We start from the raw sequence: 23,851 nt of genomic DNA on the forward strand, positions 1-23,851 counted from the left end.
GGCAGGCTCCAGGGGAAAGAAAACAGTCCTAATCAACTATTTAATGAATTGGAGATTTAGAAAATATTGTGAAGTAACCAGAAATAAGCAAATTAAAGAGGAAAAAAAAAAACGATAATCATTAACTACGGGCAAAAAACAAAATGTTGTTCAAAAAAGGAAATAAAATGATAGTACACTATTTGGCTCAGCAGCTAATACTGTTTATATGGTCATACAGCATGGCGACATCAAAACAGCATAACAGGGACTACAGACTTAATCCCAAATGTTCATGGAACCATAGAGAAGATGAGGAAAGGAGAATGTGTATATAATACAGCTAGATATTCATCTATCACAACAGAAAATCAGTAGTTAATGTCTAAGGTCAGTTAAGAAATAGTATGGAGACAGGCTGGGACCCTTTGCTGCATTACTTGCACCTGGACAAACATCTCCACCAGCAAGAGAATACAAAGTAACTATAAGGGACTAAAAATAACTGCATACATGTGCAGCTGGAGCAAATTATGAACAATAAGATACAAAAAGACCAAAAACCCAACTGCCACTTTTGAGGTGTCAGGAGCAAAAGCAGGGTACTGAGCATGATCCCTGCGCATAGCACCACCAAGGGGGTGGGCAAACACCCCTCCTGCCCGACCCACCAATCCATCCCCACCCTCACCCCATTTAAGGGTCAAGCTTGCCCCCCTTCAGAGAGTGAGCAAGGGAAACTGTTACTTGTTTTTCTCCCTCATGTTGCAGCTCCAGTCCCAGTAAAGCCTTGCCAGAACCTCTCATCTGGCCTCTTACCAGTTTCTATTGATTAAGGAGTCCAAGAATCCTGGTCAGTAACAGTATAAGCATATTGATGAGAAAGGAGGGTAAATGCAAGAAAAAGCAAACAAACAAAACAAAACAACAAAAAAAGCAACCAGTTAAAAGAGTGGAGTACAGTTGCTTAAGGGAGTGATGATTGGAAGAGAGGGTAAGGAAGTATGGGAAGAGAATTTCACTTCAATTCTTTTCAGGTTAATTGAATTATTTAAAACTACGTGTTCAAAACAGAAACAGACTCACAGACATAGAAAACAAACTCGTGGTTATCAAAGGGGAAAGGCAGCAGGGGGCAGGGGGATTAATTAGGAGTTTGGGATTAGCAGATACAAACTATTACATATAAATTAGATAAACAACCAGGTTCTACCGTGTAGCACAGGGAACTACATTCGACATCTTGTAATAAACTATAATGGAAAAGAATCTGAAAAAGAATATATATACATAAAACTGAATCACTTTGCCGTACACCTGAAACAAATACAACATTGTAAATCAACTAAACTTCAATTACATACATAAATAAATAAATGAAGCTATCTGTTCATATTGACTTAAATACAAATTTAAAATATTGTAAAAAGGAAGAGGAATACTGTTAGTAACATTATTTGGATGATACGTAACAGAATACAAATTATATGCTAAAATCTAACTCAGCCACAATTATATCTCTGCACTGTACTTTTAACATATGAGGAGAAACCTCTGAACACACTAATAGTAGGGCATGCACTGCAAACGATTGCCAGCCCTGTGCATCATTTTGCACTTCAACATCCATACGCTCCCATAATACTCTCCTTAGAGCAGGGCCAATGGCACCTCATCCTCTGAAAAGGCCCCCTCTGGTACTGGGAATGGGCAGGGTCCAGGAGGGACCCCATTCACTTTCTCCCCTTCAGGGAGCTCTCTGATCCTCTGTCCCAAATGGGGCATTAATAGGATGCCCTAAGGAGCTCTTGAACTTGAGTCTATATGGCTCATGGGTCATATCTGCTATTTCTTTCACCAGATGGTATGAGATTGAGCCACCAGAATGGTGCTGACAAGATGATCTGGGTTGAGTCCAATTCTTTACAGAGATTAAAAAATTTGGCCTGGAGTTCCACACATGCCATTGGTGACCCTTCTTCACAACTAATTTATGCCAAAACCAAAGGTAAATATTTCTGAAGTGGCTGGCGAGAGGCAGGGAAACGATCTACAGTGATGAGAAAACAGGACTTAGCTAGAGACCCAGTCAACACTTAACAATGAGAATACAGACCAAACATTGAATCTGTCAGATCTGTAGATAACTCTAAGTTAGGAGGGATATAAACATCAGGGAAGATCAAATTAAGATCGTAGATGATTTCATTAGACGGACGAAAACCGCAAAGATAAAATTTCAAAGAGGTAAATCTAAGTTCTGCATTTGGACTTTTCAAAAAATATATTAAAATAAGATGAAGAAGACTTTGATGCTGAGGGCTGGATAGACCCCAAGCTGGGTATGAGTCATCCGTTTGTTGTGGTTTCTAGTAAATTAAGGAATTGACACCAGCATCATGGACGAAATGAGAGGAACAGGAACTGAAATGCGGGCAGCACAGGGCGGAACCTGACAGGGTGTCAGGCTCTGGAACACGATTACAAGACAGAACGTCAAGGAGAGGAACTGAATCACAGGGAGACTGGCTCGGAAACCTCAAGCAGGGAGACCTAAACAGGAGACATGGTGGAGGGAAATGAGAGCTGTTTTCAAGTATTTAGAAGGTTATGAGAAAGAATAAGCAGGAAAGGCTTACTTTAAATTCTGGGGGAGAATATGGAAGCAAAGGGAAATGGCAAAAGTCACCGGAAAGAACGTATTATCTCAACATGGCGAAGAACTTTCTAGAACTTGGAGCCAACTAACAAAATAGATGGTTAAAGAGCTGAGAGCTTCCCAGGGATGGACAGCTGTCCAGCTGTCCAGGCTGACCAGCTGCGGGGGCCTTGCAGAGATGGTGCCTACCTTATGAGGGAGGCTGGATGTTAATCTACTCAAGTCCAAGATACTAAATCCTTTCTAAAGTCTTTTCTACCAAGTCCACTTGATGCTCCTTGTGAAAGAGGATTTCCAGATTTTTTCTTAATCTGGTTGCCCTTGTCCAGGGCATATGCCAATGACCTTCATCGAGTCTGACACACAGAACTAGATGTGGCACTTGAAGATAATTCCCCAGAGCATGATAAAACTCAAAGCCTTAGACTTTTCACAGAGAAGCCACACTCAACTTCTGTAAAGATACTTGGGGAACTAGTCTCTTTTTCTTATAATTAAAATGCTAACTATAACATTTATTGAGCATTTGCTATCAGATACCTGACTTGCATTATCACATCCAATCCCCAACTCAACATAAAGATACAAATACTCTTCTTCTTTTAAAAGGGTCTTTTAAAAATATGCATGCTATAAAAATAAGGAGTTTGGGATCAGCAAAAAAAAAAAAAATATATATACATATATATATATATATATGCATACTGTAGCCTCATACAAGTGACATTCCTAATGATAAGAAATATTCTATGGAAAGGCAATGACCCCTTAGAGATAATATTTTCTACACTTCTTTAGATATATAATTGCATATGATTTTCTACCCAATCAGGCATCATTCTTACTCTGCCTGCTAACTATGTTCCCAAGGCATTTAATACAGGAATTTAAAACTAATATTAGGATACGTTACCATACAAGTCACTGAGCTTTTTGGAATTGTATGTAACATCCTCCCGTAATGGATGAAGAGAGGGCCGAGAGGAAACGGTACTTTGTAGGTGATGGGTGCTATTTCTGGCTTCCAGTTGGAGGGAAGAACGCTAATTAAAATAGTTTAAATGCAGGAGCTATAGCCTCCCTTTGCAGACAGGGTAGCACTTCCTCTATATAAGCTGCTCTAACATTCATGCCCATTCCCACCCCCATCCGGCACACAAAACCCCTTTTCTACTTCTGCTGGTAACATGAATCTCCTTTCCATGCGCGAATCTGAATAACAGCATCAGATCAGAAGCATACGAGCTCTGGAAACTGTGTGCACTGAACTGAGCCCTGGGGCTGGAATAACCTACAAATTATTTCCATAATCGTGCTTGATCTCCCTCGCTTTAGCCTCACCCCCTACACACACAGGTTCCTTTCAAATTCAGCCCCTCCAGAGTCATGTGGATTACAATAAGTAGAAGGTAGAAAATGCCCTCATGGATCCCAAAGAGCAGTAATTTCCTCTGAAAAGGTTCATTTTGTGCTCTATCCCATGTAAGTAGCATAAAAAGTTCACCGAAACAAGAGGACACAGAGGTTTTCATGAATAAGGTCCTATGTTGCCACAGAAGAATTTTATTCAATGTGACCTAATGGGTATTCAGATTCTATTAGCAATTTTATGGCCAGGAAAGTCCTTTCAAAAGGAATTCACATCATGGGTGTCCAGGTAAAAAAGAGAGTATCCTGAAATCAATGAGATTATCATCTAACCTGTATAATGAGGCAAGAATGGCCAAAATCAAGTTACAGTTTTGAAATATTCCCAATGAGTGGCTTAATTCTAAGAATGAGAAAAAGTCACTTTTTACTGTAATCACTGATTCTTGCCCATGTTCTTCTTAGGGTTAAGTAATAACAGTATTGGGATAAATAATATACTTAGACAATAAGGGGCTTCAGCGAAAGAGAGGCTGGGTTTGAATCCAGCCCCAACACTCAGTAACTGTGACTTGACATCCAATCATTAGCCTTTGTAAGCCTTAGCTTCACAGAAGGGGGTACACAAGCCACATCAATTAGTCAAAATATGGATACACAATCTAACTCACTGATTTCCGGAAGAATTAAGGGGATTCACATTGTAAAACACTTTCAAGGCGGTGGCATACAATAAGGGCGCAGTAAAAGATAACTGCTGATATCATAATAATGTTATTATTGTTAGAGTAGTTAGGCATTTCCTCATTTGCAAGATATCCCATTAATTAATAAAAAGGTATGCTAGATTTGGAAACACAATGGTTTATAAGTTATATAGAGGAATATTTTCAGGAGACAGAGCATGTAGATTTTTTTAATAGGATACACAAAGCGCTACCCATTAGGGATGACTAGAGAAATGAGACTACATTAAAATCTAAAAGTTTTGGTATAACAAAGAATAACTTGAAGAGAGTAGAAGGCTAGCCACCTAATGGAAAAGGATATCTGCAATGCATATAATCAACAAAGAGATGAGATACAAAATATGTAAAAAACTGCTACGAATCATCAAGAGAAGTAAGACGACTAAATGGAAAAAGAGGCAGGAGACTGAAATAAAAACTTCACAGAAGATGATATTGAAATAGTCATTAAACCCATAAAAATGTGCTCAACTTCACACTAATAGTTTTTTAAAAAAGATCTGACAGTAACACGTGTGGACAAGGATGAGGAAGAACTGGAATTCTCCTAGGCTGCTGATGGGAGCATAAATTATTTCAGTAATTTTGGAAACTGACAGTATCTAGCAGACTTGAATGTGTGCATATATCCCATGACCCAGCAATGCCAGTCGTAGGTATGTACGAAAAGAAATGTGGACAAATGTATCCTGAACATAGATAGAAGAATGAATACTCATAGCAATACAGCTCAGGATCCCTACAAACTGGGGTCAACTCAAATGTACACATGGAAAGGTTGTCATACATCCCAGTTAGCCTAGGACTATTGAAACTTATGCCTATTATCCTGGCGTAATTGTTAATAGTGCTGCTATAATTCTTAAAATTGTCTAGTCTCTAAAGTGTCCTCGTGAGTCCATCAGAAGCAATGGGAGAATAAGAACCTCAAAAAGATGATCCTCCATAAAAGCAATAACAACACTGGCAAAAATTGTCAAGATGGACTTTTTCAGAACTCTGGAAATTAAGTCTTGTGACTTGAGGTGCATTTATTGGAAAAAAAAAGGCTGAATCTCAGTAACAATATTAAGTATAAGCGTATCTTAATGCACTATTCTCATCATCATCTCTCTATCTCCACATTCATGTTGAAAACCAGCAGTCAAACAGCCACTGAAGGGGCTTCCCTGGTGGCGCAGTGGTTGAGAGTCCGCCTGCCGATGCAGGGGACACGGGTTCGTGCCCCGGTCCGGGAAGATCCCACATGCCGTGGAGCGGCTGGGCCCGTGAGCCATGGCCGCTGAGCCTGCGCATCCAGAGCCTGCGCTCCGCAACAGGAGAGGCCACAACGGTGAGAGGCCCGCGTACCGCAAAAAAAACAAAACAAAACAAAAAAAACACAGCCACTGAAGGGGGCAGAATGGGTTTGGAGCTCCCCCAAAACACCGTTCTCAGAAAAGTCATTATCTGACCTGTTTAATACTGCATAAGAAATCCCCATTCACAGGGCTTGTAGCTATTGGACTTGACTCAGAACTCATCCATGTACACAACCCTTTACTCCAGGCCTGTTTGTAGAAAGCAATCAGTGACAACTGTTTAATATCACAGTTGCCTGAGGTTGTGGTAACAGCTGGGGCAAAAATGAGTTGACTGAGAAACTTTAGGAAAAGCTGGGGAGTAAGATATCCATAGTCCTCAGAATTTACAAGGTCACATACATGCACAGAACTGTACACATGCTCTGAAGACCCTGAGAAGGCCCTGTGCTCACCCCTCAGGCTGATCTTGAGGCTCTGTGCAAGCAGAGGTGAAGACTACGGCAGAGCTGTAAACTAACTGCCTAAGTGTTAAAGAGGTACATACAGAGGTCCTTGGGAAAGAGTAAGACATTTATTACTTCTGGGCACTTAAGGTAATCTCTCCAATCATTAGAGAATATCAGTAGTGAAATAAAAATTATTCTCTTTTAAAAAGAACCAAATACAAATTCTAAAGTTAAAATGTAGACTAAATGAAGTGAAAAATTCAACAGAGGGGCTCAAGAGCAGATTTGAACTGGCAAAAAAAAAAGAATCAGTGAACTTGAAGTAGGTCAACTGAGACTATTCAGTCTAAGAAACAAAACAAAAACAGAATACAGAAAGATGAACAGAGTCTCAGAGATCTATGAGACACAATCAAGCATACTAACTTAAACATAATAGGTGTCCCAGAAGGAGAAGAGAGAAGAGACATGAGCAGGAAGATTATTTGGAAAAGTAACAGCTGAAAATTTTCCAAATGTGATTCAAACATGTATATACATCAGTACATCCGAGAAACTCAATGAATTCCGGGTATAATAAACTGAAAGAAATCAATATTTAAACATATCATAATCAAACTGTTTAAAGACAAATATAAAACCCCCAAAGTAGCAAGAACAAAGCAACTTATCTATAAAAGGGATCCTCTTAAGATTAACAGGTGATTTCTCATTAGAATCTATGAGGGCCAGATGGCAATAGAGTGACATTTTCAAAGCACTGAAATAAGACTGTCAATCAAGAATTCTATATCCAGCAAAACTATCTTCAAAAATGAAGGAGAAATGAAGACATTCCCAGATGAACAAAAGTGTTCTGGCTTAGATAATATAATACATGTTCACTCTATTCAACCAGTAAGCTGAATGGATTCATGTAAGGTTGTAGGGTGCCAGAACCTTCTGTTTCTTGGCCTGGGTGGCGGTTACTTTGTGACACTTCATTGAGCAATAAATTTATGTTTGTGCACTCTTCATTATGTGTGTTTTACATCATAGATTAAAAGAGAAAAAATACATGCTTTTTGATTGTTCACAAAGTTACTACTTTATATTCCTTACTTTAATTGCCCAAATGGAAATAACTATAGGGGACAAACCCAGAAACATGGTGAAATAACCTATTACTCTCTGCCATGCCTTAATTGCAACTCTCTCTGTGGCATGGAATATCCTCACTGTCAATTTCATTCAGTTCATCCCTACGCTACCATTCACTGTCAAGGTTTACCACATCATAAAGATCAATTCATTCCAATGTCTGTCTCCCATATTACATGTGAACACTTTTAAGTGTAGAAACTGTATCAAAATATCTTCTTGGTATTCTCAATATCGCTGTGCATAGCACATAGGAAGCATGGAATAAAGGCTTGAGGAATTCCTGTATTGTGGGAATAAATGAAGAAAGCCTAATTAACACCACAAAAAGTGTATCACAACTGACCAAACTCAAAGGATTCCCTATAGAAGCAAATGTTAACCCTGAAGCGATAAGCAGGTTGGTATTTTTTAATACAATTAACCATCAAACTTCAAGAACTTTCATTCTGAAGTTCTGAAAAGATGAGGAAGAAAAACTGGTTGGGTATAGCTAGTCATCTCTGGGATGTCATGATTTTACTTTATGAGTAATATTAGAAGAGAACATATTATGATGAAAAATTTTGACAGTGCAAATCATGTCTAAATTAAGGAATTCATGATCCTTTCTCTAAAGTGCTACACAAATGATATCAAGACTACAGTGAAAAATCCTTCAACCCACACCCCTCCTCGGGCTTCACTGTGGAGGCCTCTGGGTGAGTTCAATCATTCCTGGAACTCAGTAGAGACATTTATTTTGTCATTCATCGTTTTTGTTCCTATAATGTGCAAAAGATAGAACCCACCACTCAAAGGAAAACAGGGTGAGGTACATGGGCAGGAGACGGAGGTATCTGGTAAGAGATTTGAAATGCTCTGCAAAGGAGGAGCCCAACAAACCTGGAAAAGGAAGGCATCACCCAGGGAATTGCTGAGGCAGAAGACAAAGTCCTTCTTGGGGTGCTCAGGCACGGCCTGCACGATGCTGTTCTCCACCCAGACGGCATGCTTGGGGATGCTGTTGTGGTCTATTCCAGACCTACCATCGCTCTCGTAGAAAAAGAGTGTGCACCCTGAGGAAACAGAATGGGGGTCCGTGTGAGTATCTGGTGCTCATGCAACAAAAAAGTCTGTAGTGGAAACTGTTGCTTGTGCCCTGTTACCAGGAAAGGGCTGGAAATGAGTGTGAAACCTAGGAAGTAAAGAGAATGGGGCCATGCTTGTACTAAGTCTTGGATGGGCTTGGACAGAGACTTTTTTTTTTTTAATTGAAGTATAGTTGATTTACAATGTTAAGACTCTTAAATCACAGTTTCGTCATTCATACCCTCAAGTTCTTTAAGATCTTACTTCCTGTTTTAGAATGTGACAGATATCCTCACAGGCATACGGGGGTCTGATGGCTCCTCTGGCCAGTGGTGGCTGTAAATTCAGCTCCTCGGGCCTGAACAGCAAGCACCACTGAGTGAGGACCGGCACCAGTTCTGTCCCACTGGAGTCCCTCCCAATATGTCTCACAGGATATGCAACCAGAGAACACAATTTATTGGGTTTTTTGACTATGCCCTTGGAGAAAACAAACTATAACACTGGCTTTAGGTGCTTTCAGGTTAAGGAATGAAATGACAGACTTTTAGTCTCAGATCTTTTCTATAAAATGTTTTGCTAGAGATCAGCCATGTCCTTGCTCCTACTGGAAGAGGAAACACATGGCACACATGTGAAGGCCTGGGGGAGGCCAGAGGCCTGGTCCACACTAAATTATACTGTGAAACTAAATGAGACAGGAGCAATAGAAACCTCTCCTACATTTGTGGCAAGGTGGGTTCAATAGATACCCTCCGTCATGGCCTACATGTGAGGCGCACTTTATTAGTAATTACTCACTGAGCACTTGCTCTCAAGTCATCATTTCAGGGGAAACCTGGGCCCAGCTTTCTGACTCTTTAACTTCAACATAAGCCACCTGGTCCGTCTTCAACATCTTCCTTACCACAAGCAAGGGCCACCGTTTATGTGAATCACAAAGACTTCCGAGTACAATCTACTCGCCTGCAGTATGAACTTCTGTAAAGCAAATTTGTAACTGACAACGTAGAACGATGGGGATCAATGGAAGTCACATGAGTGCAAAGGCGATTTTTCCCAGCCCGTAATATTTCACAGGAGCATGTAACAGCTGCTGGATTTAAGGTCCCCCAGCACAGACGCACGCAGCACGCAGGCACGCGAGGCCCACTCGTTTCACAGTGTTTGCCTTGGTACAGCCTGACCGTGAGCTCTGCCTAAAAGTCTATTGCACGGTGTTCCTGAATTTCATGGTTTTATAACTATTGCCCTTGTCTCCATAATTCAGGAGTTTCAACTCTTCCTCTAATCCATTCAAGTTATATTCACATTTTTTTCTTAAGGTTGTACGTTTTCTGTGATATTTCTTGTTGGAAATTAGGAATGTTATGAGAGTAATTTTAGTAGGGTTTTGTTTTCTATTTCTTTAGGTTTTGTAGTAATAAGTTGCTTACATATAATTTAATTATATACTTACGGAGTGTTCTGCCCCAACCCTGTTTTTCTTATAATTCCTGTTATTTTGAAGATCTCAAGTTTTTACAGGAACACAGAGGTCACGTTCGGAATCATCTATACCTCCTCTTTCCATGTCTTAAGCTAACATAGATTCAGAGACACAAAGAGAAAAGAAATGGAAAGGGGAGGCCCTTTTCCTCCAAACCCGAGGTTCCTGAGGTGGGGTAATCTTGCTGAATGAGGGACATTTGGTGAAGTCGGGAGACATTTTTGGCTGTCACAACTTGGGGGTGGGGAACAGAAGGAGGCGAGTAGCGGACAGGGATATTGCTAAACATCCTACAATGCCCAGGACAGGCCACATGACAAAGAATTATCCAGAAAATGTCAATAGGCCTTCTGTTGAGAAACCCTGCTCTAAATAATCCTTAGGACTAATATTACGCTAATGATGAACAAATCCGTAACAGAAAAAGAGCAACACAGCTTTACCATAGTTTGAGAACAGAGACTGAAGCCTACAGATGATGGATACGGGGCATCCACACATCACATTGAACATCTTATGTCTTCCCAAATTGATGTTTTCATAATTTTTCAAAGTTGGTTTACAATCGCCCGTGACAGTGGGTGGTTAAAAATCAGCTTGTACTCAATTATCTACATGTTCCTATTTTTTTTTTTTTTTCCTGTACGCGGCGCTCTCACTGTTGTGGCCCCTCCCGTTGCGGAGCACAGGCTCCGGACGCGCAGGCTCAGCGGCCATGGCTCACGGGCCCAGCCGCTCCGCACCACGTGGGATCCTCCCGGACCGGGGCACAAACCCGCGTCCCCCGCATCGGCAGGCGGACTCCCAACCACTGCGCCACCAGGGAAGCCCTACATGTTCCAATTTTAAGATTAATGAGAAGCAGCAAATCTGGGAACCACGTGGTCCCTGGTAACAGGTCCATATACCTTCATCTTCACTTGAACATAATCTGTATGCTTTTCAGTTGTGGATGGAGACACTCCAGAGATTAATTCTAAATAAAACCTTTTTTCGTAAAATTAATTATTCTGTCAAAAGTGAAAGAACCTTAGGAGAATTTCCTAGCCTACGGTTCCCAGGCACTCTGCTTTTTATTTCTCCATATCCAAGCCCAAGTCAGCAGCAAGCCCCGCCTCTGACTGGCAAGGACAAGCCCCAGGTCTGTCAATGTATAATGGGACCTGTCAGGAGCAAGAAGCAAAGGACTCGGCAGCTCTGTGCTCTGGGCCTGGATCCTGACAGACTGTGTCACTCAGATCTGGGTCACCAAGAAAGTGAAGCCTCCCTCCTCTAATGGGTGTGTGAGCTGAGCACCCACACCTTGCCTTCCTTGATCATTTATTCTCTAAAGGAGCAGCAGAAACAAAACAGCCCCCGCTTCCACGTCCCAAGTAAAAAATCACCTAATTATTTTTATTCTACGCCACTAACGGTGTTATTCTCATATTTAGTGTAAGAATCACCTGGGAAGCCTGTTTAAACCACAAATTCTGGGCCTGTCATGGGCTGAATTATATCCCCCCAAGTTCCTATGCCGATGTCCTAACCCAGGGCCTCCGAATATGGCTGTATTTGGAGATAAGGTCTTTACAGAGGTCATTAAAATTAAACGAGGTCATAAGGGTGGGCCCTAATCCAATATGACCGCTGTCCTTATAAGAAGAGGGGATTTGGACATAGACAGGTACAGAGGGAGGACGTGAAGATACTAGAAGAAGACGGCCATTTGCAAGCCCAGGAGTGAGGCCTCAGAAAACACCAAACCTGATGACACCTTGATCTGAGATTTCTAGGCTCCAGGACTGTGAAAAAATAAAGTTCTTTGGTTTAAGCCACCCAGTCTGTGGTACTCTGTTATAGCAGCTCTAGTACAGGGACTAATACAGGGCCCCACCTCCAAACTGTGAGATTCAGCAGGTATGGATATACCCCAGGAAGCATCTCAGGTGACCGTGACTGCAGGTGGTCTTCTAATCATGTTGTTAACAACTCAGCATTAGTTAACAAAATGAACAATAAGATGGGCTGCTAAAGGGAACAGAGGTTGCAGTGTCCAGTGGTGTGGACATTTAGGGGAGGAGCAGAGAGCAGGGCCCCTCAGACATGACCCTGTAGTGCCTCTAAATTAAGTCAAGGCAGGTCCCGTGTGAAAAAAAACAGTAGCAGTTCTCCAAAATGCTCCCACAGAATGGACATCTGTGTTTCACAAGCAGGACCATGACATCAAATACATGTTTCCCAATTCACGATGGAAAACTAAAAGCAAAGTGTGCTGTGCGTATGTGTAAACTGATAGAATTTGCTCAAATTCAATATTCTTATTTCACATGTGTGTTCAAAATTTCATATACACTTGATAGAATTTGCTCAAATTCAATATTCTTATTTCACATGTGTGTTCAAAATTTCATATACACTTTATATAGACTATATTATGGTATCTGATTTAGTATAGAAAATAAAATTTAAAGCTTAATATCAGTAATTCCTGTGATTTTTCCACAGAAGATACTATGGTTTCCAGAACTCCACATCTATTCAAACTTTGAAACCACTAAGGTAGACTTTTCAAATGAGAAAAGGACATGAGAAAGAACCTGACTCTTCCTGAGACATCCTTGGAAGTGGAGCAACAAGATGAAATAACCCAGCAAGTCTTAAAAGCTAGACATGAAGAGAAAGACAGCATCCCACCCTAAACATGCAGCAACATTAGACACACAGGCTCTTGGCAGTAGGGGAAGCTACCCTACACTGGCTGTCAAGAGGAAAGACTCCTCTATGGGACAGTTGGTTGTTCCCTAAAACACACAACCCCCTTTCTTCTGCAGTAATAGAAACCCCAGTGCTCAGCTGGGCCCATCCCTGCCTCCCTTGCAGCTAGGCTGGACTCATTTCTGGCCAATGCGATGGAAGCAGAAGAGATGCAGGCAATTTCCAGGTTGTACCCTCAGTGCAGAGGGATACACCCTCCACTTCCCCCATTTTTCTGCTGGAACCTGGACCCGCTGGTGAGCTATCCTAATCTTTCAGACTAACACAACGCTCTAGGGACAGTTAAGCAACGACAAAAGGAATTCTGGCTTCTGGACGACAAAAGGAATTCTGGCTTCTGGATGACTTAACAGCAAAGAGTCAGCCCATCACTCTCAGACGCTCCACCTCTGCTAGGTGGAAGGAAAATAAAGTTCTGTCTTGCTTGAGGCACTGTCATTGTGGGTCTCAGTGACATGCAGCAAGACCTACAGTCTAATTAACATGCTCCCTTTCTGTTTCACCAGGTACTGAAGCAACAGCTGGCAGCATTAGTAATGGGGCCCACCCAAACCCTGCATGTCCCTGGGGGGTTTACACCACTGCACAGAGCTCTAGGCTGTTCCATGCCTCTAGGATTGGCTGTTCTGCACCAGCCACAGTTGGTGAAATCCAGGGTCAGATGGAGTCATGGGTGCACCACACCAGCTGAGCCCAGGCTTCTTCCTCCTGGACCCATCCTTCATGCTTCTTAACCTGTCTAACCTATCCTGCCATGTACTAACCCTGCTTCAAATCCATCTTGTGTCAAAGATTCTAAGCGGTCTTGAGAAGTGTTTTTCTTTTTAAGACACAGAGCTCACAAATGTGTTACAATTTCTACACTACCAAGATATATGCAGATGTGCAAAAATACATATACATACTTCTAAAGTGTGTGTAAAGCGATAATGAATAGCAAGACATAAATGTATTATGCTTACTAATGAAAAGAAAGACGATGGTATACAGATATACCATTGTATATAGATATATAGACATGATACAGATATATATCTCTATATATACACACATACACTCAAATATTCAAAGTCTGACCATAAAACAGTGACGTTTTCACAAACATAGATGGCTCAGACATTCCATTAAGCACTGGGTTGAGCCCCATGAAATTAGCAATATTCCATCAGTTTTTACCCCCCAAATGACAATTTCATAAGCTTCAAACCAGTGATTTTTCCCTCCAAAACGTCACTTCGGGAGGCACTTGTTTTGGAATGATTCCAAAAAAATATTCTTTTAGAACTCAAGCCTTTCAAACTGTCAGGAGAACCAGCTGTATATATGAGAAAACTAGACGAGAGGCTCCAATAGCTTAACTGTGAAACAGTAAAGAAAATAAAACATTGGTGGAGAAGGAAAATGGGGAGTGACTCATCAAGGGACAAAGTTTCAGCTAGATAAGATGATTATGTTCTAGGTGTGCTGTGCGACTGCGTGCCTTAGTCAACAATACCGTAACGTACACCCAAAATTATGCTAAGAAGGTAGATCTCACGTTAAGTATTCTTACCACCACAAAATAAGTTTTGAAATTAGCATGAAATAGAAGTTCCATGTAACTGAAAAACATCATTTGCACAGGTGCACCACGGAGCACAGGATGTACCCAGCACTGCAGGAAGGATGCTCCCTCTCTCACCTTTCAAGGACACCCAGTAGTGCTTCCACTTCCTCCGGGTGGCCGACTCCACCTTCTTGTTCTTCTTGTGCACCAGGAAGTTCTTGACTGCCAGGGCTCCGGCCTTACGCACCGTGCCCTGAGCGGCCGTGAGCAGGATATCGGACTGGCCCGGGGAGCTCAGGGTACCGCTGCTCTGCTCGTCGCTGTGCGCCGAGCCGGCCTCCTCCAGGCTCTCACTGTTGGTGGTGCTCATCTCCAGCTCCCGTCGGAAATTCTCGTACACCCCCTGGCGGGCTGCGTCCCCGGTGGAGCTGCTGCCGCTGTCGCTGCCCACAAAGGCGCGGCCGGTGGGGGGTGAGTAGCTGGAGTTGGTGGCATTGGATCGCCTGGACAGGAGGTCCGTGTCGGTGGTGGCCCCTTCGATCCCACTGTCGGCAAACTCGCTACCCTCGCCCGCATTAACATCCTTGGGAGCCGAAAGGGAGAAAAAAGAAGACATGCATCATGCAGGGAAGTAACCCAGGGGCTTCTGTCGGTCCAGCCAGGGGCTGTGTAGCTGCAGGCAACCCACAGGGCATCACTGCTCCCAGCCTCTCCTGGACCAATTACTCCTCACCCCCCTGACCCGCACAAACCCAACGTGCCCGCAGAGCAGCTCAGGAAAACCATGAAGCTGCCCCGGTATGAATGCCAACAATTTGGAATGTTCAAGAAACATTTTTCAGAAAGCAAGCAAGATTTCAGAAAACTTATCAATTATCTGACTTTCAGGTAATTGGCAAATCAGCTACTGAGATGCTCCCACTGCCCTGCTGAGTGAGCTCTGCACCCTCACCCTCGTCAGCGTGCCTGGAGCTCTAGGGTATTCTGCTGACTGATGAGTTATTCCAGAAGTAGGGGGTTCCAAGGGATAATGAAGTCTTTACTGATAACTTTTTTTTTTTTTTAACGAAGGGCCTAGTTAGGGGTCTATTCTATAATCTGGTGACTAAAAAGGAAACTAGTGTGCTACCTCACCCACTCACCCAGCAAGGACCACAGCCCAGGAGCAGGGAAGAGTCCTCGGGCTCCAATCAGCTTTGCTTCTTGAAAACAAGCAGCTTCTCACTTCTCACATTGAGCTAAAAAAGTCTGTGGGGCTCACAGCTCCCATGCAGGCTCTCCAATTACCTTGCCCTTTCAAAGCTGGGATGCTAGGAGCCCGAAGCAAGCTACTCACCGCCCCTGGGCCAAGGGACAGCTTGGGGCACTGCCAGGAGGTGGCGGGTATCAATTCCCAGTTTAAAAACGTTTGGAACTTCCAAAGCACTGCGCCTGCTTGCGTGTTGAACATTTCCGGGACAGGAAGATCTGTTCTTAAATCAGAATCTTAATTGCTCTGAAGTGCTAAAGGCATTTCCATAAACAATGATTGAATAATGGTAGTCATCAAGGGAGGAAAATGACAGCAGTACTGGACAGCACAGCTCGACAGTCTCATGGATAAGAAATTAGACTGGTTTTTCTCAAAGGGAGAGAATCGGAATGTGAGTCTGACATAGGAAGAGACAGCAAAGTAATATGTGGTTTGGGGACTTAACCACTTGTTAAGCCTTTAGTCTCATAAATAGTTAATTATGGCTTGAAAATGTAAAAACTAACGGGCTATTCCGATTGCCATATAAATCAATGCTTTGCGTTCAAATCTTTGATGAGAGGCAGTGGCAGGGTAGGCAGAACGAGACAAGCCACATACTAATATCACCCTGCACGAGGCCCAGACAGGTGCTGTGCCCATGTCTCCGCAAATCTCACCTGGTCAATTCTAAATTAGGGCCCTCAGAGTTCACGTGCGTCACGAATAGGTCCTAAGTGAGCAACTTAAAATGGGCATAGCCAGACAGGAAAACAAGCAAAGGAGACACAGAAAGACAAATACTGTATGATTGACTTCTATGTGGAACGTAAAAATGTAAAACTCACAGAACCAGAGGGTAGAATGGTGGTTGCCAGAGGGTGAGGGCCCGGAGAAATGGGGAGACGTTGGTGAAGTTTACAAACTTTTAGTTATTATAACAAGTTCTGCGGATCTGATATATAGCCTGATGACTCTAGTTAATGATACCATGTTGTATCCTTGGAATTTGCTAGGAAAGTAGATCGTAAGTGTTCTCACCACAAAAGAAAGAAAGAGAGAGAGAGATAAAGGAAGGAAGGGAGGGAGGGAGGGAGGAAGGGGTAATTATGTGAGTGATGGATATGTTAATTAATTTGATTTTGGTAATCATTTCACACTATATACATATATTAAATCATCACACTGTACACCTTCAAAAAACACAAAAACACACAACAAGGAGTACAGTGTGCAAAGGGTAGAAATTTGACAGTGGAAAAACCTGGCAAATACCACCTCGGCCAAGAGCTCAAGGTTAACTGGGTGTGTGGTATATGGGAACCCTTTCTACTATCTTTGCAATGTTTATGTAATTCTAAAGCTGTTCTAAAATAAAAAGTTTATTTAAAAAAAAAAAAGAGGGGCTTCCTTGGTGGCACAGTGGTTGAGAATCTGCCTGCCAATGCAGGGGACACGGGTTCGAGCCCTGGTCTGGGAAGATCCCACATGCCGTGGAGCAACTGGGCCCGTGAACCACAACTACTGAGCCTGCACGTCTGGAGCCTGTGCTCCACAACAAGAGAGGCCGCAACAGTGAGAGGCCCGCACACCGCGATGAAGAGTGGCCCTCCACTTGCCGCAACTAGAGAAAGCCCTCGCACAGAAATGAAGACCCAACACAGCCAAAAATAAATTAATTAATTAATTAATTTTAAAAGAACAGTAAAAAAAAATTTGAAAAAAGAAAAGAAAAAACAAGGAGGAGGTAAGAAGGGACATAGTAGCAGGAAGTGGTTAAGCGAGTTTCTAAGGACCAACAACATTTGCGATGCAGTTTAGGTCCCTGGGATGTAGAGGGACTCAAGAGTGTCAAAGAAACCATGGATGCGGCTCAGACGCAGACCCTGTGACTACTGGTTCTGTCACTTGGCCATCTGCTGTCCTGCCTGTTACCCTCCACCAATGGTCATCAAGGACCCAGATCTAGTAGGTCAAAGTCCTCTATACAAACAGGGGAGTGCTGTTACCAACCCACATTTCTCTCTGGCAAGGACATTTACCATACATATCCCTTTTGATCTAATAAGTAAATTTGGCCATCAGTGATTATTCAAGATAACCATGGGTGGTGGGAGATGCGGAGTTTGTGTGATTCTCACCAACATCTGGATTCATTTTCACATGCCTCAGTCCTTCTCTGGAAGAAGTGACAAAACCAGCTATAAACTCGCCTCAAAAATGAAAAGAGATGAGCTGCTCCTCTGTAAGATCAGCTACACAGGTATCCTCTCTAGGTCATAAGAGAAAGACTTCAGAACAAAAAGGAGAAATTAATTCCAGGCATCTTGTAATTCCCAAAGCTCTGGAACAGGAAGGAACCTCGCCAAACCATCCCCTTGGTGAATGCATGGAGATGCTGAGGTTTAGAAAGTCACAAGTGTGGCAGGTGGCAGATTGGAGGTTGGAGCCCATGCCTCCAACGACCTTTTCCATTGGACAAGATGGCCCCATGGCTCAGCCGCAGGGAGCACCTGACTGGATCCTGTCTCAATAGTCAACTCCATGCCTTCCCTTCTGTTTCTCAACAGTGCCCCTTCTAGGTTTTCCCAGCACAACTGAGTGACTGTGCATCTATATGCCTTGAGTTTCCCAGCAAAGAGCTCAGACTCAAAAGTGGACGGAAGGAGAAGGAGAAGATGAAAAAGAAGATGAGGGAAACAGAGGCAGACACTGGACAGGCGTGTCTCTTAACAGTCTACTACATGCCCACAAACCATGAACTCCTACAGAATGCCTTGATGTCTCTACTGCAACTAAGAGTTGAGGCCTCGATAGACACTCACCTCTTTGTCAGGCTTGAACACGTGCTCATGCCAACTGACACTGCAACCCTGCAATGGCCCAGGCTGTGTGTATTCAACTCTGGGACGACCATTAAATCGAGCAAAGAAGTGATTACTCCAGGTTAAGAGGCCTGCTGGCCCCAGCGGAGCTGGCACACTTTGGGAGCGTAGCCACTGGAGAATGCTCCCGGATCTGTGATCCAAGCCAGCTCCACCTGCTTTCCACAGTGGTTAAGCAGGCTAAGTGGTACACATCCTCCCACTGATATGTGACCCAGCCTGTCCAGAAACGGACGGTGGCTGCCCAGCTCCAGCCTCTATTTGGTCATGAAGCTTGGGATGTGCCAAATACCCAGAAACCCTTGCTCCAGCATTGTGGGAAATGATGTCCACCCAGCCAGAGGCATTGCTCCACACCTGAATGGTCAACGGGACTCCACATCCCCCTACACCTTGAGTGTGGGAGACAGTCATCTACAGCAGGGCTCCAGATGCCTAAGTGCCACACGAGAATTACAAGTTAACAGGTCTCAGAATCTCTAGAACAAACCAAAGACAGATACACTGATGTAGAGGCACGAGGTTCACACACTGAAAGAGCGCTCCAAGGCTGCATCCTAAAGGCCCATCCTTCTCAAATGGCAGGATGCACACCACTGTGATACAGCTTCCAACAGCTCAGAAGAAAGACAGCATCACTGTGATGCAAACATTCCTGGTGCACCTTTCCCAAGGGCTCCTCCTCCTACCGACCTCCGTCTCAAGGACACTTCACACAGGAGAAACCTGACTCTCCCCACACTTAAAAGCCCCTGTAGGGCTTCCCTGGTGACGCAGTGGTTGAGAGTCCGCCTGTCGATGCAGGGGACGCGGGTTCGTGCCCCGGTCCAGGAGGATCCCACATGCCGCGGAGCGGCTGGGCCCATGAGCCACGGGTGCTGAGCCTGTGCGTCTGGAGCCTGTGCTCCACAACGGGAGAGGCCACAACAGTGAGAGGCCCGCGTACCGCAAAAAAAAAAAAAAAAAAAAAAAAGCCCCTGTCAACCACCCCACTCTTCCAAAGGCAAGAAATCCAGATGATCAACCCCAGGGAAAATTCCCACGGAAGCCCAGCACTCTTTATTGCAAATGCGAGGCATGTTCCTTCTTCTCTAGTTAGATGTCTTAGCATACGATCAGTCCTAGATTATTTAACCAAATACTGAAACTTAAAGCAAAAGTCAGAGGAGATCAAGGGAAATGGTAAGACCCTAGCTAGACACAGAAGTAACTCCCAACATGGTGCATGATCCAGCCAAAGATTTCCTAAAACTAGCTCAAAATAAACTCCCCATGTTAGAACCACTCCACAGAAGAGGCTTCCAATTATAAACAACATTCACGGAATACAGAGGCTCTTCAATCCTGCTCTTCCTGGACAAGTCCTCCCAAGCCAGATTCTTCGAGCACTCACCGATTTCCATTCCACTGGCAGTCTCCCAGCATGAATGCATGCACTTTCCCATTGGATGCACAAGTGGCCAGCTGTTGCCCCAAACATTCGACAGCTGCCAGGCAAGAGTTTTCTTTGTCATTTTAGCCAGGCAGCAAATGCTGAAATGAGCTCTGGTGCTAAAGTGGAGGCAGCAAGAGGTAAATTCAAAGCCTGTTTTCACTGCCTTGAAAACTGGAGGAGGGTCACCCAGCATGAACATAGGCTAAAGACACATTGTGGCAAAGGCTCAAGTTGTTTCCACCAGGGAATTCAGAAAGACTCTGAGGGACAGGTTTGCTGTGCTAAAGATGTGTGGACACAATTTTGAAGAGCTAATTAGCCACAAAGTTCAAGGGCCCTGGGACAAGTCAGGGACCAGGAGGGTCAATTGGCAACTTGTAGTTACAAGTCGAATGCAGTTAGGAACTGGTATGTTGGTCACTTTGTTTAATTTCCCCGTTGAATCCAGCTTTGCTTCAATACACCTGTAGAGAGAAGGTAAATACAGAAGAAAAGAGTTCACAGAATTTCAATGGGGAGAGGAGGTTTTTTTTTTTTTTTTTTTTTTGGCCATGCCACGAGGCACGCGGGATCTTAATTCCCCAACCAGGGATAGAACCCGCGCCCCCTGCAGTGGACGTATGGATTCTTAACCACTGGGCCACCAGGGACGTCCCTGGGGGAGGAGATTTTGACCTTCAGAAGCCTTGAATTAGAACAATTTCTGCCTCATTAAATTCTAAAACATTCCCCCTCTGGCTTATCATCTTCATCTTATCTCCCAAATCTAAGGACGCCCCTCCGCCACACATGCACACACATAAGCACTGTCTTTGGTTTCCAACATTCTCTCCTTGGTACGCTCAGTACTACACTCTACTATACTCTTCGTATACCCTCCCGTGGTAATCTCAATGCAGCAAATGTCATGTCTGGGCAAGTTATTTTGAACCAATCCATGCCTCAGTCTCCTCACCTGTATAATGGGAATAGCAACAATATTTACTTTGTAAGACACTTTGTAAGATGTGAGATTGAGGTAACACAAGTTTCTAGAATGGTGCCCAGCACACAGTACCTGCACAAGAGTGTTAACTCTAATTACTGTCATGTCCATCCTCAGCCTTACTTACATCTCAGCCCAAGGAGAGAAGACGCTGCCTGATCTCGCTTACTAGCTTCCTGCACTAGCATGAAAGAATGGGTGTTGCTGAGGAACTTGGGAAAAACAAGGTCTCATGGGAAAAATACACAGGCCCACCAAGGCTGGTGCGAGCCAATGTAATCCCCTTGAATTATTTTCACATTCGCAAAACTGCACAATAAACTAAGAAAATGATGTTTCCTATGCTGTAAGTAACTGCTAGGCTCTGCTACTAATAATTGCCACTCTTGATTTACAGAAATACTGCAGCATCCATTTGCCATACTGTAAGGTTTTTTTCTTTCCTCTCTCTACACAAAGAGCCAGTGCCATTTTGATTTTTTTTTTTTTTTTTTTTTGGCGGTACGCGGGCCTCTCACTGCTGCGGCCCCTCCCGCCACGCAGCACAGGCTCCGGACGCGCAGGCTCAGCGGCCATGGCTCACGGGCCCAGCCGCTCCGCGGCACGTGGGATCCTCCCGGACCGGGGCACGAACCCGCGTCCCCCGCATCGGCAGGCGGACTCTCAACCACTGCGCCACCAGGGAAGCCCCCATTTTGAATTTTTGATTCCGAAGTTTGTAAACTGTACCTCTTGACCTCCCACTCTTAGCCTCTTTACATGGGTCCCAGTTCCCTTTGAGACGTTTCTAAAACCCTGTTTCTATTTCCTTCCTCTTTCCTTCCTCAGGCAAAATCTCCATGCCCTTTAAAGTTTCCAGCACTCAGTCCCATCCTCTCTAATGATTTACAACGGAGTCACTCAAAATTTCTCTCAATTACAACTGCTGAAGTTCTTACTGCTGCCCAGAAGAGTCTCAGAAGTAAGTTGGCAAATGCTTGAAATGTTGCCTCAGGTAACTCCAGATTGGGGACAGCTCTATGTCTAAGTCCGTGAATCATCTTCTCTGCTTTCATCTGTTTTTCTATGTGCTTGTCTCAAACCCTGTCGTCACCCTTCCCCTCCTCAGGACCTCAGGATATATCACATCCCTAGTCCCTCTTCTTCTTTTCCTAGTGCCACATCCCTGGTTCAGCCACAGACTCTCTGTTCTAACTACCTTCCGCCCATCGATCCATCCTGCATGCCATGGCTGGGTAAGTCTCCCAGGAGCAAGGTGAGGGCCCCCAAGGCTGTCCATCCAGGCCCTCCACCAACGTCCAGCCTTAGCACTGGACCTTTGGATGCACGCAGCCACCAGTGAAACTGAAGAACTCATGCCGGAGTATGCTCCCAACTTTTCTTGCGTCCAGGAATTCCAGGAACACTGATCCTTCAAGGTTCAGCTCAAAGTCCCTCTTCCCACAGCTGGAAGCCTTCTCTTTCCCTCCTCCAATCCCCGTGCCGCTTCTCTGCAGCATTCCCTTCCCACCCCCACCCCCCGCCTCCCCTCCCCCTGCCCAACTCTGCTCCAGCCACGTTGGCCTCTTTGTTCTTCCTCAAAGGTGCAGGGCACACTCCCACCTTTCAAATCAATGGCCAATTCCCATCTCCCTTCCAAATCCCTACCCAAGTCTGCCCATCCCGAGGGGCGGGGCCCGACCCAACCACCTGATCCGGAATTGCCGCGCATTCCCGGCTGCCTGGTCTTCGTTGCCTTGCTCTCTTTTCCCCATAGCATGCCATGTACTTGTTATGCTGACTGTTTGCTGCAGACACACCTCCACTTCACCCCAACTAACTTCCTGAGCTCAGGGATCTCTTCTTGATGCATTCCAAGGCACCAAGAATAGTGTCTGGCATGGCGTAGGCACTTCCAAAAAAAACCCACAAACACTGTTGAACAAGTTAACTGCTGTTCATCTTCCACCCTCCTCTCCAACCAAGAAAAGCGTTTCTCATGGAACACATTTTAGTTTGATTTAACGGTGTAGTCATTTCCAGGCTCAACTCACGCTCAACTCCAGTTGAAGTCACAACTGAGCCCCCACTGGAAAGCTTGACTTCCACATCTTCCAGCCATCCGCATTTATTACGTCTTTTATGGAGACAACCAGAGCTCACTTACATGTTTTTTCTTTCATCTTTTTAAAAGGAGAGAAAGTGAGAAAGACATATTGGGCTGTTTTATGGCCCAAACTAGATATTCTGTCAACAGGAAGTTCAAAGCACACTGGGCCCCAACACAGAGAGAAAAGCTGGTGGGCGTTTCCTAAGTTCTGCCCTGCGGATCCGTGGAGATGCTCCCAGGGCTGCACAGCAGGCTGGCTGGGAGGCCTCCAAGCTCCTGGTCCCAGCCCTTTATCCTCCTCAGTTATGCTGGGAAACCAGCAATGGCACGTTACTGTGGGACACGACTTACACTGAGGGACACAGAGGCTCCTCTCCTCACCGACTAAACTAAGAATGTGATTTTCAAAGGCTTGGGCCTCCCCAGACTATATTAGCATAAATAAACAGCTCTCCAAGTGAGGACCAGGGGTCCTTAAATAATTTCAGGGGGTCCCTAAGGTCCTCCCTTTACCAACTATCTGTTCGAAGCCAGGCTTTCCTCATATAGTCCAACCAAAACAGCATGTCGCAAGAGAGTGAATGCAGAAGCAGATATGAGACTCTAGTGTCTTCTGATAAGCCAGAAATTGTAGAGATTTGCAAAAATACAAAACAATGCCCTTCTTCTGGCTTTTTTTTTTAATTTTAGAAAATAAAATTTAAAAAATAAAGTTATT

At 44.1% G+C, this 23,851-nt stretch overlaps 1 protein-coding gene across 10 annotated transcripts in view; it reads right to left on the reverse strand.

The window, feature by feature from the left end:
- The window catches only part of TIAM1 (TIAM Rac1 associated GEF 1), a 504,950-nt gene that overhangs the window by 104,967 nt on the left and 376,132 nt on the right, over positions 1 to 23,851 (reverse strand). For all 10 annotated transcript variants that reach the window (XM_073804434.1, XM_073804432.1, XM_073804433.1 and 7 more), the window contains 2 exons: positions 14,644 to 15,091; positions 8,531 to 8,703 (listed from right to left, as the gene is read on the reverse strand). In XM_073804434.1, the coding sequence (XP_073660535.1) occupies positions 8,531 to 8,703; positions 14,644 to 15,091 (621 nt within the window). The remainder of the gene's footprint in view (positions 1 to 8,530; positions 8,704 to 14,643; positions 15,092 to 23,851) is intronic.

This window comes from Tursiops truncatus, chromosome 4 (assembly GCF_011762595.2).
Source record: "Tursiops truncatus isolate mTurTru1 chromosome 4, mTurTru1.mat.Y, whole genome shotgun sequence".
In the NCBI taxonomy this organism is placed as follows: domain Eukaryota; kingdom Metazoa; phylum Chordata; class Mammalia; order Artiodactyla; family Delphinidae; genus Tursiops; species Tursiops truncatus.